Raw genomic sequence first — 18,517 nt, forward strand, 5'->3', positions numbered from 1 at the left:
ATATACACACATCCAGACCGCCTTTAGACTACTTTAAAGCGACAAAACTATGATTGCATTATACATATATTGAATACGTTCCAGATGTCCCATCTATTTTCATATGTGTGGCGAGGGGCGTAATTTTTACGAAAGAGTATCCGGACGATGAACGCTGTCAGTTTTGAGACATTAACCCTTAGCATGCCGTGTTACATATGCAATGCACAGCTAAGCTTTTTTTAAACTGAACATACATTAGCGTGGTTCCCGGCGCACATGAACGATGTAACAAACCAAGCGGGTTGCAACCCTAATGAGCGGGCCAACTGCCTGGCGCGTGAATTCACGAACCGCGCCCGAGCTAACGGTCCGGCTCTCCCGCAGGATTGCCCCTTCAAAGATAATTTACGACCTTTCATGAAATTACATCACATTACAGACACAGCAGGAGAAAATTCCCTCCCCCCAGCCCGAAACTGAACAGGGCTCAGGCTGTTACTTTCAGGCTTTTACAGACGAGATCCTACCTCACCCCGAGAGCGCTTAGTTGGATAGACCCGAACTTCCCGCAATCGTGCTCCAAATGCGGTCACGCGTGCTGCTCCTTCGACCACATGCTCTGGCTGTGCCCGTACAACGCGGGCTCCGACTTTCATAACAAGTCCAAGTGGGACGCCTTGCTGAAGAGCTCGGATTTCACAAACCAACTACAGGCCGTCCAGAGTGCCCGCGACGTCGCGGAGAGTCACCACCTCCCTGTCCCGTCGTGGGCGGAGCCACCAACTTGATCGGGGAGCCTTCGGTCCCCCCAATCGAGTTCCTCAGCACACTCTAATAAAGTTCTTGTCACTGTCACTGAATATTACCTTGAGAAAACTCAGATACTTGCTCGGAGAATGTGCCGTACCTGATAATGAAATGCATAAGGACAGTGGTACTGGAAATAAATTTTGGGTTGTATGCTCTTGAACAATGTATTGTTGCAGCTCGACATTTAGGAGGAACACAGCCCGCGAATGAACTGGTTATGCTTGCAGTGTATATTTGAAGTCAGCGCTCATATGTCTCCGGCATTTCTAAGCCTATTGTTTCTACTGTCAGTATCTACAGCTCGCTTATAGACTGTTTCGGCCGCTAGACATGTGTGCTTGTCAGTAAAGCGATGACACTCAAAGAACCCAGTTTGTACGACTTGTTATTGGCAATAACGATTGGTTTATAATTTATCTATTCAAATTACAACGTATATAGGCTCAATTATAACAATGTAAGTAGCAAGCGTTGATGCTAGTTTCTATCCAATTCTTCATCATGCCTAAAATAGATGGCATCCGTTTCAAAGTTATTATTAAGGTTACCGTGACAAGATATGGAGCAAGATTGCTAATGGCGCTTTACAAGAAAGCTCCTTACTTAATCACTGTTGACAAGGGTGAATATCAATTACCGAGTGAAACAAGTTAATGGTATTAGAATATATGAGAAGTGTAATTATTTTGCATAGCACACAGGTTAAGAAAATGTGGAGCTAAACGAAATGGGCGTCATTATTCACTGTTTGCACAACTGCAACGACCTTTTCTCCTTTGCAGTAGTCTCGTCCATGCACACAATTAACAGTGACAACTTGCTCAGACTTGCTGATCCTATATGTTTAGCACTCATTCAACAGCTTTCAGTTGATCTCGTCGCCACCTACGAAAGTAGAGAGATTCATTTTTTTATAATTAAGAATGTCTTCTACCGAGGATATAATCAACAGCATATGCAGTGTTATGGTGATTGGTTAGAAAAAGTCCTGGGTAACAGTTTATTTGGTAAATGCGAAAAGCATGCGCTGTTCAACATTTGTACACAGCCGGCGTGCGGAGTACAGTCACCTGTTGGAACTATCGTGTTGACAGTATGACCCAATTAACCATTTATAACTTGCAGAAATTGTGAGAGCTTCGAGTAAGACCGCCGTCAGATGCGATCTAGCGCAAGCAGCACGGGTGGCGCTCAAATAGGCCGCCGCAGCCGCTTAATATTAATACCATTTGTCTAGGCTATGTCGTTGCACTGGAAGACCAGGAAGTGAATTTGTACTTATTTTCCTGCGTTCTGCCAAGCGTGTTTTTTTCGTTGGTCTTCTTTTTTTCCAACTTCCCAACAGAAATGACATATAAACGTTTTGCGGAATGAACTTGGTGGAATGAAAGCACACTCTTGTTTTACTTAAGGAGAAAGCGTCAGCGTCAACTCCGCGGCACGTAGGGGCCTTGTGGGGCCGAGAAGCAGCGAGATTGGTTGTGCAATGCGGCAGCACACAAATCACTGTCCGGTGCAAGCATTATTCAGCACACTAGACGCAGTTGGATGACAAGCGCAATGCCAGGATTGTCTGCTTAATTCTGTGAAAATAAATGTACATTGTTTTACGTGCTTTATGCTGTCCTTCTTTAAAAACAAAGCCTATATAAGCAAGAACGCTTCCCTTTTCTTATCTGGTATGTTTGTGCCTCTTTCGAGTGGAGATCCGCAGGTAGTGCAGTCTAAGGCCATCCTATTAGTACTTGCCGTCGGAATGTGTTGGCCGACCCAAAAGATAGCGAGCGAAACATTGTAAGCAGCCGCACGCTCCTCGTACTCCCGTCACATGAGACGTGACGCGATAGAGTGCCGTGCGCAATTACTCCGCCCCACTCTGTACCCCAACTCGCCCAAGAAGACATGTCTTCGATAGATGTGAAACACTAGGGGATGAGCTGACTTTTTTTTGCTGACAACACTTAAACCGGCTAAACTTGAATAGATATCATCAGCGTGCATGAGGAATGGTCATGAAAAAAAAAAGTCCGCCTCCATTGCGCCCTGTACAGCGAAGCTGGTGTCTATGTTAGACAGGTACCGTCATCCCACCTGACGTTAAACAACGTTGCGCAAGCACCACCACCACCACAGGCGTCGTGCGTCACGCGGGCACGCGCATGCGCGGAAGTGCAGCATACATCATCATTCTTCTAGGCCATCCGCCAATCGCAACTGCCTTATTGAACAAAATTTGTGTTTAAAGGCAAATAGCGTCGGAAAATGCGTAAGGTACGACTTATGCACAAGCTGCAGACACTGTAGCTTCGCGTTGTAATATGAATATACGAGAAAACAATGCTGTTACCCGTGAGCTGAAAGACAATGCCCTTTTGGAGGTGCCGTTTGAGGTCCATCGTCATTCGTCTTCATTCTTGCAGTTATTGGACTAATTGAATTTCTCGAAGTATAATGTGTCAAAGCACTTGTGCGACTTATAGACAACCTGCAGACATGACAGAATCAAATTGTAATTCGAATACACGAGAAAATAACATAGTTTTGTTACGTGACAACACCGACACAAACCCTTTCTGAGTTCGAGGTTTTTTTTCGTTAGCACGCCACGAAAAATTTCGAGCAACTGAAGGATAGCAATTACGCCGCAAAAAGTAGCACAAGGGATGATAGTCATTGCCTGTATCTGCGTGACCTGACTATTTGTGGCGGTGTGTGCTGGGGGGAGGGGGGAGGGAGGGGGGGTCACGTATGCATTCCCGAAGCGATTAGCTTAGCAGACGCTATTTGAACTGGTTGTTTCTGGATAATGCAGTCGCTATGTTTTAAATACTATGTTACTACCACTACGCTATGTGGACAATGCAGTAACACTGTGGCTATGTGGCTTCCAGAAAATTCGCCGCGGCCAAAACCCAGCGACTTCCAGCCGGTGCCAGCAAACTACTCACAAGCCCAATACCTTTTGGATGACGTTGAGCCCACGCCCCCATTCCAAAGGGTCATAGCTTGTGGTTCATTCAAGGTCACCAGTAACCTGCACGAGGCTGATGTTCCTCCTGCTGGACTCATCGCCTTTCACAGTATCACTTGGCACCTTGAGAAGGACAGAACGCCTGTCGTCACTCTTATATGGATTTGGCCGGGGGCGCACATGACAAATGGAAAAGGTGCGTAATGTCTGTGAACGCAATTCACGAACACACGGGCACGCGGCTTCAGAATACTCAGCAGGAAGGTTAGTGCTGGTCACAGAAGGAACACGAGTTTCCGCTTGCTTTCTTTTTTCTTTTGCGCGTAACAAGCGTTGAGGACACAGAGGTTGTGCCGAATGTCGCGAATAATGCAAGCCAAGATATTGCCGAATATGTTGAAGATGTTAATTGCTAGTGAGCGAAGTGTCGCCTTCCTTTCTTATTTAGAGTTCACAATGGTGCCCTGCCGGAAAAAAAAAACACAAGACATGCCTATGAACAACGCACCTGTGGTTGACTTTTTTTGTATCGCATTGATTAGCATTATGCTGTAGGCATCAAAAATGTATTCCCTTTGTTTGGAAGTCTCGGCTTTTGTTTGTGCTCAGCATACGAGGAGAACACCCTGGCATCGTTTTGATGATTCTGAAGATGTTTTCATAACCAATATTCTGTTCTTCCATACACCTTCATTGTCAACAATGGCAATCGTATGCTGGGTATTTAAGCCGCAATTACTCTATGGCACCATCTTCCTTAAAATGTTTACTCTATTAATCCCTCAAACGCAAAATACCTGAATATGTACGCTCGGTGTGGGATCCCGGTCTTTAGTCTCTCATTGAAACTTTGTAATCGGTGCAAAATCTAAGCGCAAGATTCGTACTTCACAGCTACTCTTGTCTGTCTAGTGTGTATGCCATTAAAACTAGTTTAAACCTTTCTCTTCTTCCCTTACGAAAGAAAGCGTCTCGGTTGGCACTCTGTAACAAAAGATATCATCATTGCCATCTTAAAGAAGTCCTTACATATGAGCCAGAGTACATTTCATCCCGTAGAGATCACCTTCATAAAGTAGGCGTCTCGTTTTCTCGGACTAACTGATATTTTTACTCATTCATTCCTAAGACAAGTAACGATTGGAACCGCCTGACCACTTCAAATGGAGCAATTACCGACACTTACTTGTTTAAATCTGCTATTGAAGATCTTGTTTATTTTCAGTAATCTGCATTTTGCTGCAGCATAGTTACCTTTTCCTGTTTTTGTTTTCTGTATTGCAGCATTTCTGTGCTATTTTTGTTTCCTGTATTGCCGCATTTCTGTGTTATAGACATTCGTTTTTCGCGAATTCCACTCCCTTCTGCAGTGCCCTCGGGGCCTGAAGGTGTTTAAATAAATAAATAAATAAATAAATAAATAAATAAATAAATAAATAAATAAATAATGCAAACGAATGTGCTGTCATAAGTTAGGGTTTCCATGGCGTAGCGTGTTCATAGAAAGTGAGAATACTAACTCGCGGCGGACTGTCTAATTCTGCCAAATGCGTCGCAAAACTGGGACGCCGCAATGACACTGTAGTTCGAAATTTGTCAGCTATCGGTCCGAATGCTTTGCTGTGTGGCACAAAAGTGCAGTCGGGGTTAATTTATTTGTTTTTTGACGATGCTGTGACCAGCCGATGCCTACGAGTATGGAGCATAAATGTTTGTGACTCGTACGAATAGGAGCCCTCCTTCATCGCGTATCAATCGGGGTGAGAAACCTCGCCTGTAAAAAAGTGCGATGCAAATAATAATTTGCATCGCACTTTTTACTGACGATCTCTCTCGCCCCGATTGATGCGTGACTTTGTTCAAGGACTTTGGAAGCAGCGCACGGGTAATTATAACTACGAACGCACGATGAGCGTTGTCCATTGCAATCGAAAGCTTTATTCAGGTAAAGGTTCCAGTACGACCACGACAGCCTCAAAACAAATTTAAAAAATGTATTGCGCTCAAAGAACGAAAAAACGATGTTTCGACTAATAATCGAAGCAATTTTTTATCTTGGCCGTAATATAAGCATTGTCCATGCAAGGCTCAGACTGCGAGGTACTTCAGCTATATGAGTATAGCTTTTTATCGCTAAAAATTTATCAAATCCCATCTTTGGCATGTCTTTGGCAAATATTGTATCGTCTTTGGCAAATACTGCGGTAGATTGCCCTGAGTTGCGGACATTATTTCATGAGAAATAAAAAAACTATATCCTCCTTAGAGCCGGCTATGGGGCATTTGTTCAATATATTGGATATCAAATACTACGTCACTATCCAGGCGGCAGCACGTTTTAGCCCGTAAAACCAAATTTTCCAATATTTTAGATACATACTAATGCAATCTATAAAGTTTTGTTGAAAATGCATTAGTAGTTTGTCCATCAGGGGTGTTTGCAATGGCGGCATTCAGCAGCACGGCTTTCTACGGCAACCGCCAAAAAGTAAGTTCTATTCCTCATACTTTATCGCTCGTTCTTTTTCTGTATTGAAATTTGGATAATTGAACAGATTTTGCACTTTTGAAGCCATTTGCTATATTAAGTTTGCCCTTTGCTACTGCTTATGCACTACCGCAAGAATGACTGGGTAGAGTTCCAGTGTCCAATATATTGGACATCATGCTGTGCGAAAACAGCCGATAATTGTGAAATACTAAAGTTCACTTTTCGTCTCTGTAACGTAAACATAAATTTCTGAAAAGCTCACAAAAATCTGTAAACTTTAATACACCTCGGAACTCAGGAGGATATTTAAACAGATAACTAACTTAGGCTAATTAACTCAAACTAATTACGTTAGGGCACATACTACAATTTGCGAATTGTAGCTGGCCATTTAGACAGTCATATTCGCTTAGAATGAATTCTGTTGATTACAGCAGTTTTGAGATGAGAGTTCTGAAAATTTGAAGCGAAAGCAGAATCATAATTAGTTTTATTGGGATGATTAGAAAGATTACAAGATGGTAATATGCAACAATGCACTAGTGTTCCAGTAACTTTTCTGTTCCATAACATTAAAAACATTTTGTGATAAAGCTGAGTGGAATAACAGTGTATTTCTTACCGCCAGATTGACTGGACTCATCTGAAAAATAGTGCTAGTTTAAAAATTCGTTATAAGCGTATGTGCCTAGTGAAATCCCTAGCTTCAATTATTCTATGGCTATATGTGCGTTAATGTAATTAGTCGACTGGTAGATTAGTGAAAACGTGTTAATTTGTCTACAGCACTATTTTCTTCAATGTAAGTAATGCCCTATGCGAGTAATCCAGCTGGATAAGTCGATTTGTTCTGCAGGCCACAAGCGATTCTCGAAAATCTATGTTAGCGTCAAGATAAAGCGCCCGTTATCACACGCAACGCTAGTCGGGTGGGGATAGCGTCGCGCTGCTTATCTCGGAGATAATGTGAGTATCCCATGTTAAATTGCTACTGATGTGAACTCCGAGGTACTTATATGAAAATACGCTGTCGAGTAGTGAATTGTTTAAGTGATAAGTTGGTAAACTAGTAATGTTTCTAGACACTCGCATGAATTTGCATTTTTTAATGTTTAGTTCCATAAGCCGTGAATTGCACCACTCAAAGACTGCGGTAATGTCAGCTTGAAGAAGAGCGCTGTCATTCGAACTTATTTCTCGGAAAATTACGCAATCATCGGCAAACAAATCAACGTGCGAGGAAACGCAGGATGGTAAATCGTTAATATAGATGAGGAAAAGAAGAGGACCGAGGACTGAGCCCTGCGGTACACCAGAATGGACTGTGCATTCTTCCGAATTTGCGCCGTTAGCTGAAACAAAGTGATAACGGTTAGCAAGAAAACTTTTAATCCAGATTAAAATACAGGGATCGAGCTTAAGTAGTCGTGATTTATAGATTAGCAGTTTGTGGCACACTTTGTCAAAGGCTTTAGCAAAGTCAAGAAAAATGCAGTCAGTCAAGGACCTATTGTCAAGAATGGTCTTTAGTTTGCGTACAAAAAGTGTTAGTTGGGTTTCACACGAGTATGATTTGCGAAATCTATGCTGTGATGGTGCGAAAAATGAATTCGACTCCAAGAAAGTAGCAAGATGAGAAGCCAAGATATGCTCTAGTATCTTACAAGGTATACTTGTGAGCGAAATCGGTCTGTAGTTTAGAGGGGAATGCTTATTGCCTGATTTATGAATTGGAATTACCTTCCCGACTTTCCACTCGGATGGAAGGAAACCATCGTGCAATGATTGATGGAAAGTTTTAGTGAAGATGATTGATGTGTAACAAAATGTGCTTTGAAGGAATTTCACATTAATGTGATCACTACCCGGCGCAGAGGATGGTTTTAGTGACCTAATGATGCTTGCGACATCATAGCTGATAATGAGAGGGAACATTACATCAAGGTCATATGGTCGTAGGTGTGGCGGAGTGGAATTGCTAGGTAACGAGAAATGTTTTGCGAAAACTTCATTTAGTACTCCCGGACACTGGTTGGCCGGTATAGCGTCACCATTAACGTCACTGAGTGCTATTACATTATTGTCTTTAAAATTAACCGTGCACCAAAATTGTTTAGGGTTAGTTTTAAGCAGACGAGGTAATGTGCTGCTTAGGAAGTTATCTTTGGCGTGTTTTAGAGCCTGCGCGTACTCATCGGCACTTTATTTGTAGGCTGACCAACGAACACAGGTACGGCTTAGTTTAGCCGATTTAAACAGGCGTTTTTTTTTATTTGACAAGCGTTTTAGCTTATGATTATACCATGGTTTATTAGATTAGAGGTGATCGTGTAAATAGGGATGTGCCTATCTGTTAATTAAATCACTTTATGAACAAAGATACTCCAGTTTGACTGAACATTACGGCATTCAAATTCACGCAAGTATTCATCAAGGAACACTGCGACTTTATTATTAATTGAAAGAAAATCAGCCTTCTTATAATTTCTTAATGTCTTGATCTTTTTAATCGGTTTAGGTCGCTTGAGGCAAACTTTAAATGAAAGTAGGCAATGATCGCTGATACCTGGCAAGCATGTTAGGTTGGTAATAAGATCGGGTCGGGTAGTAAAAACAAGGTCAAGTGCATTGGATACAGATGTGGTTATTCTTGTTGGTTCCTTAACCATTTGGGTCAGCGAAAAGGTATTGCACAATTCTAAGAAGTCTTGCGCCATAGAGGAGTTAGGATACACTGTTGGGGGATCATTGTACCACATAATACTTGGCATATTAAAATCACCAAGCAAGAAAATTGGCACCGTGGTGTGACGAGAGCAAACACTATGAATGGCATCGTGCAAATCACTCACAAATGTTGCAGTGAAATTCGGAGGGCGATAGAAGACACCCAAAATTATTTTTTGATGCGCTAGTTTAACGACTGCCCATACAATCTCCAAACTGAATGCAATTTTAATGCAATTTTAAGGCAGCCTTTTATTTATCGCCAGCAGTACACCGCCTCCTTGGCGTGTATCGCGGTCACAGCGATAAACAGGAAAATCGCACGAGTTCATGAATAATTCCTGGTGCCCGATTTGTGGATGAAGCCATGTTTCGGTTAACGCGATAATGTCCGGCCCGCACGTGTCGATGGCCGATTCCAGTAAAACGCGTTTGTTGGTAATGCTTCGGATGTTAGTAAAAAGAACTGAAGTATTCGATAGGTTGCGTTTGTTGACCCTGTCGCGTTCCTATCTCACTAAGTGAGCAGGGGACGTCGACTGCCCAGGCGCATGCTCTGTATTGTCTGCAGCTCTGCGTGTTCGTGACAACTCGTTTTCTTTGACACATTGACTTATCCGGTCGTAGACATATTGTTTCTTATTTATTATTAACTTTTTGTAACGCACTTGGTAGGCGGGTGCGCAGGTTGATCTTTAGCAAACTGGAATAGTTTGCGCCTCACTTCACGTGTGGCTGCACAAAAGTCTTCGCTAACGCTTATATTTTTCTCTTTCAGTATTGCTCTTGTTGAGAGAACTTTTTCTTTTAATTTGAAATCAGGAGGTTTGACGATCATGGGGCGGCATTTGTTTTGCGAATATGATCCTAAGCGATGTGCGCGCTCGATCGCGTTGTCCGACAGGGCGTCAAGCGCACCTGCTAAGATGGACCTTACCTTGGACTCTAATTGTTCCCACGATTCTTGAAAATCTGGAATGTCTCGAAGAATTATGTTGTTGCGCCGAGATCGGACCTCGTGCTCGTTCAGGCGGCATTCTAAATGGTCAAGATGGGCGTCAACCGACTTGACTGAGTCCTCTACGTGATCAACAGCGCGCTCTAGGAGCTCAATTGATTTAGTTTTTGTTTTAGGCTCACCAAGCCTCTTCTGGATTGATGTAACTTAAGCTTCGATTTTCTTTTGGCTCATCCTTATATCTTTAACATCAGTTGCCAACTCGTTCTGGACTTTAGCGGAATGAGCTGAGCGCGTATGAACGTCTTTAATGAGGGTAAATATGACTGTCATCTTTTCGGATGGGTCATCAGGCAATGAATCCATATCGAGCAGGGCTTTAGTTCGCCTGTCAGGGCCCGTATTTGCTTCCCCATCACCGGAACGAAGTAACAAAAAAGCATCGAAAAACAATCACAGGCAATGTCAGCAAGCACTTCCAGGCACGGAAGCAGAACCAAACAACGATTATCATTTTTCTTAGCGCACAAAGAATATGGCTTACAGACCTGTAAAAGGCAGAAGCGTGGAAATTGAAGCATACTGCTCCTGGCCGTGCCTCGTCATCGTCACTATAATAAAAAAACATAAAAGAATGTGAAGGCATGGAATGATCACCCTTTCATGATGCATTGCGCGGTTGGGGAAAGCGGGTCTCACAACACGTCAGCCGATAAATGGCGCCATTTGTTTGTCAGATAGTAAAACAGATGGCGCACTCACACAGTTTTCATTCAGCACTTCATTTATGTGGGCCTCGATGATGTCGCGTGTCATTGTGGTTTCTGTTTTTGGCTGAAACGTCACGTTTCTTTAATGTTGGGCGGCACCCACACTGCTTACACTGAAACATCTAGACGTAGAGAACTATGGCGCTAGTGTCTAAGGGAACTGCGAATTGGGTGGACCAGCCAGCAAGGGAATCATACTTAGCACATAAATTTGCCTAAGGTTCAACCTTCTGTCTTTAAACGGTTTTCGTGAGCTTGAAAACTTATAATTTCCAAGAAACCACGGTGTTAAAAATAACTAAAGTGAAACGTAATTAAATTCTCCCACGGCAGGATTCAAACAGAGGACCTCTAGCAGAGAAGCGCGACATTGAAACCACTACAGCAGGCGTACGCATGGTTTCAAAAACCGGCATGAAAGCCCTTAAAGAAATTCCCGCGCGCGATCCACGACGTTTAGAAGCTTGGCACGTTTAAATTTGGCCTACTTTAAAAGGTATATTCGCGGCACTCCGTAGTGATTATGTATGCTCAAGAGCTTTATTGCCTTATGCATTTAGAAAATGTGAAACTGCTTTGGAATTTAGGTCAATTAAAGACACAAAAGGGGTAGCAAGCAAAGCGACAAGAACATCTGAAGCAATGATCAAGAAGATTGGACAAATACGCGTACTAGCGGCCCTCCCCGTGGTGTCAGAATGGTCGCAGTGCAGGCTTTGCATCAAGTAATTATTTTAGGAAAACTCGCGTATGCGAATTATCCCCTTTGTCTAGTCGTCAACGAATGATATGCGACAACGCGACCGTGAGCCCTTAAGTAGACTCTGTGCTCAATCTTGGTGTACGGAGAATCGCTGATACGTGGCGGCGTGATTAAAGTAGGAGGTGATCACATTCATGTTTAGCTCGTGTGCTCTCAGTTACTCGCCGTTCTATCTCGTACGGTTCGCCGCGTTAGAATTAACAGCGGTCGTCATGTCATCTTCAATCCGCTGACGACTGTACGCAAATCTTCTACCGGAAATCACTGAAATATGGTAGTTGCATTAGGGTAAGAGGCGTCCAGATTCATGAGCAACTCATGTGCTTTCAGTTACTCTCTGTAGAACGTTTAGCAGCGCGATAACGTGTGCTGCGGAAGAACTGCACTCGCAGTATCGTGTTTCACGCGCTGACGATTGCTGGCATGTGTATTGGTGCACCGACCTTTGCCAGATGACGACTATCCTTTTACTCAAAACATAATAGGCACCTATGCGATAGCAGGCGGCACGGAAAGTCTCCGCCGCGCTTGGCGGTTTGATGAACATGTGCTTTGAGAGAAGGTAGTGCTTAAGCCTACAGCCGGGGAAAGTGCGAGGAAACGCATGCAATGGTGGACGTGGGAACATGCTGCCAAGGCATAAGCGGCATTCTCAAACGATCACTTTGAAGAGTTTACGCCACCCGACGCGTAAGAAGAAGGGTAACCCGCGGTTGACGGTCGTGGACTGTACTTTCACCATACGTATATGCTATGTACCCGAGAGCCCCAGACTAAGACGACTAGGTTACCTAGTGTAGCCTTTTTTATGGGGTTCCTCCCAAACCTTGGGATAATGAAGTTTGACTCGGATGGGCACACCTCACTGCATGATAATTTTGTCACTGTTCGAATTTTCTGCACAACGGATATAGAACTAGCCATCAGAAGCGTAGAGCAGTCTTGGAAACTAGTGGACTTGAAACAGCTCAACTGGGTGAGAAAGAAATTAATTTTACTTTATTCTTTGCACCTAATGCACCTATTGCACCTCTTTTACTAGGTTTAGCGTATATCGAATGCCTTCAGGGCAAACAACAATGTCTTGCTGTTCACCGCAATCACACAAATGCGGTGCCCTTAGTTTCGGAGGTTCCTCTAATCCTCTGCATTTTACTGCTTTACTTTTCGTTACCACATAAAAAGATGACACTAGCTTTCTTACGTTGCATTCTTTTGTTTGTAATTTCTTTTCACTAGTACTGTGGTAAGTAGTAAAGACGTAAGAGCAGCTGAAAGCACTATCATCAGCTTCATTGTCTATACTATATATTAAGCATTCCTATGGAGGCCTCAACATTTTTTTACTGTACCAAATTAGGAAGGACGATAAGCACCAAACGCAACCATGACGCAAACTTAATCGAACACACTCAAAGAATCCATTCCTCAAAGCTGGTCAGCGGCTTCCCGCAGACCTATCCCGGAATAGTGGCATCGCCACAAAGCTGGTGCCAGCAACTGTCACCGCCTGTTTCACACTTTTGCCCAAGCTCTGCGCGACACAGGAGGCATGCTCATGTATGCTTCATCCAACGGCCGTGACGAAAAAAGTTCAATGAATACAGAGGAAACACAAGAGTAATTAGTTTTACATTATGTTATAAATGCTTAGAGCAGCAGCACTACTATATGAATCTTCAAAACTAATAGCAGGAACAGAGCATGCTGTAGTGAATATGATTGCAGTGTGAGTACAGTCAAAATGAATTCACCATAATCGCCCTGAGGCGTCTGCGATGTTTAACATGACAGGCTCGCTCACTTTTCTCGTGAACTCCTGCTGAAAATCCATCGGCTATAGACAAGGCCAGATTGGAAGCCCAGTTCTAGTCCCGGTTGTCCACAGTGGTGCCTTCTTGCCAAGCAATGTCCAGGTGATACCAACTGTGGTAGTGGGTGGGACCCAGACCAGCACATCAAAGTGTCTGTAAATGTTTCTGGACACAGTGCTGACACGTCTGAGCTTCTTACGCTCGGAATCCCATCTGATTGCGCCTATCATGCAGCCAAGCGCTTCTTCAAATGGCCATCTGTCTCTGTTTGGTGCCATAACATTTACTGGCCTTCTCTTTGGCATGACACCTTGGTTGGTGAGCAGCTTCTCGAACCTGTTACAGAAGTATGCTTGCCTGGGCCAAGTAGTTACAGGGGACCTGGATCATGAGTGTAACACCTAATAAGGATGAATTGGAGTGCCTAGTTGAGTTTCTTCTTATTATAGAAAACTACACAATCAGTGCATTCTACCGGCACTAAGCTCAAGGGCTGAAACATGGTGGATGACAAAGAATCTTGAAAACAAGCAGGACTGTGCAATGCTTGGTGGATTAGACTATGACAGGTTTAGCATTATGAGACAAGAACTGTACAGTACTTATTGAACAGCAAATCAGTGTAGCCAATATACTGGCTGAGAGCAACTGAAGTGGAGCTAGATAGGTCATGCAATGGAAAGAGCAGGTAATCGGCACTCTTAATTTAGGAATTTCTGCCAAGGGGAGGGAAACATGGTGAAGGGCAGCAGATGCCATAGTAGCCTGGTACTGTTAAGAATTCTGCAGGCATAGTATGGAGTTGGTTTACACAAGGCAAGATAGCTATAGAGGTCAATGTTACCTTGAAAGCTTTTCGTACAAGAGGACCGGGCCCATTCTTCCTACAAAAATTACGAGTAATGTGGGTACTCAAGGTAAGCGAAATTTATCACAGCTCTGCTGTTTCTCATTTGTTTGAATGTGTTTTTGACTGTAAAGTTCCATGCACCATCAGCTCCCTGCACATCATCCTCTTTCATTATTTCCAGTTTCTTAATCCGGCACTTTCTTTGCCGCTTCCCCAGGGCATGTCATTTTTCGTCGTTTTCTTGCCATATATAGTTGTGACTGCTTGGGTCACTAGGTATGTACACAAAGACAACCTACTGCTGATTATTGTATGGCGTAATAGACAACATCGGAACAGGGTATGTGCAACTGGGTATGTGCTCATTCTTTGCTAATCCCCCAGAATGGGTACGCTAGTGAGAAACACGGGGTATGAAGCCTTACCTGCATATTGATATTTGTTTATTTTGTCTACGCATTCACCTGTCACTACTGGACCTTCTACACATGCTCACCCACGTTGCCTAGCTGCAGACCTGCTCAAGATTGCCTGCCGCGTGTTTGAGCAGATGCTGGAACTTGCAATCGTGCATCCATTTTCCAGCCCATGATTAAGTCCATTGCACATGGTACCCAAGAGGACTCCAGGTGACTTGAATGAGACCTACCAATGTTTGATGTTACCGTCCCTGACTGCTAGCCAGTGTCACACGTTGAAGGCTTCGCAGCATCACTACACGAAGCTGCTATCTTCTACAAAACAAGCTGCTATCTTCTACAAAACCTCTCTTCTCATCCTCTCAACATTTTTCCCTGGAAGCATCACACATCACCGTCATCTATGACCCACAGAGTTAAAAGCTACAGGCAGTGGTGCTGTGCTCATGTGGTTTGCTACAGCTGCAACCTCACTAACTCGGACAAGCTTCGTGGTATTTAAATTTCAACACTGTGTTGGATCTGCATTTTTGATCGTGATAACCCTTACAGTGCATTAAAAAGAGGGTGTATGAAGAAGGGCACCTGATCGTATATATTTAACACAATTCCTTGCTTTTTGGTTGTGTGAGGCTGTGCATTTTCTTAACAATAAAATTTTGTTTGCAAACAGTGCGGTGATAAGTTTATTCGGGCTGTTTTTTCCTTGCCATAATTTAATAATTACCAACTTTAGGAGGTGTAGGTTATGCTAACTTAAGACTTTGCTGTTTTTCGCTACATCTAGTAAATTATTGCTTCATAAATTTTCTAGTCAAGCATCATGTGGCGTAGTGCAATGCAGCTCACTTGAGAGGCATGACATGCTCCATGCTTAAAAAATGAACTGTTTGAAGAATTCTGGGAGTAATTTTAGAACAGGCAACTTTGAGTGAGCACTGCTTTCGTCACAAAATCTCACCATTACCTAGCCGTATGCTGTTATGCAGCGTTATGTATAGCTTGTAATAAGTATAAAAGAAATAAAATTGGAGTTGTGGAGTTTAAAGCCCTATGGCTACAGCTGCTTTTTATACCTCTGACATTAGAAAATTTTAGAGGACGCAAGCAGGCATGCGTGAATAAGAACCCTGTTAAAGTTTTGCTAGGACCCATGTGGCGTGCATAACCAAGCAGCACACGAGTCGCTTGCGTCTCATCTAGTACTATACTTTTCCCTGTAAAGCGACCAATATCAGTAAGTCTGATCAACCTTTATTAATATGCTTGCAATATTTAAGCACTTAAGGTGCGTCTGTTTTGAGTGTTTGAAGCACTTCTTGCTAATCAACTCTTGAGGCGTTTACATTATCTTTCTGTGCTGTAACATTAGTTTGAGATTCCTAATAAAACTGCTAAGGAGAAAGTGTGGGCTGGTATATGGGTCATGCCATTCTAGATCTGTTAAGTCTGCCACTGTCAAAGCATTTGGTACAATTAGTGAGCTTCACTTCACTACAGATATGTATTATGATGAGACCATTTACCATGTGAAAGTACCAATTCCGGCGCGTAGAGAGCTCTGGAGCACCTGGTATTACAGCAAAGCGGGCGGTGCAGTATCTTCAGAGCAACAGGAACATTGAAGCTGGAACTTGGGCGCACTTACGACTCGGCCGTCACCGCAACACACTGTTTGCTTCACCGCATTACACAAATTTGTTGCGGTGAAGTTATTGTGGGCGCATATACACACACGTTACTTCATCCCAACTTTGTACAGAACCCCACGTCACATTGGTAGACCTAAAAGTGCGAAAAACGGGAAGAGATGCAGCTGAACATCACAGGGCACGGTATTAAGCTCCATCTCACTGTGCTTATAGCGCCCTTAGTACCAAAAATCCTAAAACATCTACTCTGCGTTTTAGCTCGTGATATTCTGGCAGACCATGAGATGTCACTAGTGCTCTTTAAGGTCCACAGTACTACGGTATAATTGTAAAGGCCGCGATGAAGGCAAATCACACGAACTCACGGACAGTGCACTAACGCTGAACTCGATTGAAAGCGTACGCTGCCTCATTTCAAAGACGCGTCAATAGCTGTGAGCAAACACCACCTTAAGCACTATATCACTTACGTAACTGAATTCGTGGCCTGGAACATGTACGATACCTCCGCCTTCAACGCCCGTCAAGTAAAGGTGCATGTTCGATGTGATGACGCTGCCGGACAGAGCGGACAGGGCGACGTTGCTGTACAGTGCCGGTTCGCAAACTGTGTCGACGAGGCGCTACGCCACTCCAGTATTTCAATCGTCAGCACCACCGAATTCTTCAGAAATACGGGTCTCGCACCACCAGAGCTGAACGAAGACGAAAAGCCGACATACCGCACCACTAGCAATGCATGACTTTTCGCCAATAAACACTGAACCCAGCGCAGAGACGTCACACAACCAGCGGTCGGCATGTGCCAGAGAGCAGAAGCGCCAAGGCGTCACTTGGCGCCCCCGTCTGCATTCTCGAAAGTCCCTAAACGATCCTGTCTGTAGGCAACTAGGATCAGGTCAGGTGATGAATTTTTGTACGACATATAGACGCATGCACGTCCATGGCGTTTATCCAATGCCCTTGCTGTTCACCGCTCGATATCGCAGTGAAAGCCGCAGCATGTCCAGCGCCGAGAACGCGACGTCATCACATGGTCACGTGGGTTCTCATGACTCGAAGGACCGTTCAGCGCGCCACTTCCTCCTCATTGGCAGTGCCCAATGACGCACGCACTACGCACAAATTTAGTCAGCCAGAACCGTGGAGCCGGCATGGCGCCGGAGAAGCGCGCTCCGGAGGCACACCCCGGAGGCACGGTTTCAATATCCACACCAAGCCGAAAATTTTCAAATTCTCTTTTCGAAGCTATTCATTTACTTTGTTTACAGGAATCTCCCTCAGAAGCTTGATGTCGATCCGAGTCTTTTAAAGTGTGAACCTTTGGTGGCTCACGAGTGTGCGGGCGCAGTCCGTGGTGGACGCAGGAAAGCGCTGATCACCGGCGAGGGGAGTCAGGAGAGGAGGCACCACCGGCAACAGAAGCAAGAGAGGAGGCGCCACGCCAGTAGCGCTGTGCGAGTGGGCACGTGGGAGAGCGCGGACATGCGCGTGGCGGTGCGCGCACATTGGCGACAAACCTTGCAGCCATTATGGCTGTGATTGCATCCCATGCTCATCCCATCCCATGATGGAAATATCGCACCCACGCACGCAAAAACACGGCGATCTTCTACCGATAAGATGGGCAATAGGCCAACTAAACGTGGGGTAGTTTTTTCTGTTGCCATAGTCAGAGAGCTCTAAGAGACTTCTGAAGCCTCAAGCAATAGTGCCCCAATTCGATAGATTACTTTCGCAACCAGCGTTAACGTAACGCGTTATCCTTGGCGGCGCGCTGGAGGCGAGGTGATGATCTTACACTCGGCTCGCTTGAGAACGCTGTTTTTCCTGCCCGTCTTTCTTTCGCGGGCACATTTCATATGCCAAAAAAAGCACCGCGAAAGAAAACGCTCCACAAATAACGAAAATTTGTGTTCTCGATGTCGACTAAACACTTGAACGCAAATACACAATAGGTTGCTGCAAACTACAGACAACTGGTTTCATCTGCAAAGAAAAGCTTCGCTCTTTTCCAACTAGGAGCGTGAGAGTTGACACACACACACACACACACACACACACACACACACACATACACGCACACACACACAAACACACACACACGCATACACACACACACACACACGCACACGCACACACACATTTATTTATTTATTTATTTATATGGTCTTTCCGAGTCGTAGGCGCACATTGGTTCGAGCTATGCAGCGATCTCGTGGCATCATGTCTGGCATATGAACCTTTACCCATGAGGCCTGCGAGCGGATGAGCGTTATCGTCTCTGTAAATATCAATGTCTTGCCGAAT

The 18,517-nt window shown here is 44.2% G+C and overlaps 1 protein-coding gene across 1 annotated transcript in view; it reads left to right on the plus strand.

Annotated features, from left to right (window-relative positions):
• LOC142558419 (uncharacterized) overlaps window positions 1-18,517 on the plus strand; it is a 92,818-nt gene that overhangs the window by 73,676 nt on the left and 625 nt on the right. Inside the window, exon 12 of the mRNA XM_075670554.1 lies at window positions 3,684-3,959. Within this exon, the coding sequence (XP_075526669.1) occupies window positions 3,684-3,959 (276 nt within the window). The remainder of the gene's footprint in view (window positions 1-3,683; window positions 3,960-18,517) is intronic.

Source organism: Dermacentor variabilis, chromosome 9 (genome assembly GCF_050947875.1).
Source record: "Dermacentor variabilis isolate Ectoservices chromosome 9, ASM5094787v1, whole genome shotgun sequence".
Classification (NCBI taxonomy): domain Eukaryota; kingdom Metazoa; phylum Arthropoda; class Arachnida; order Ixodida; family Ixodidae; genus Dermacentor; species Dermacentor variabilis.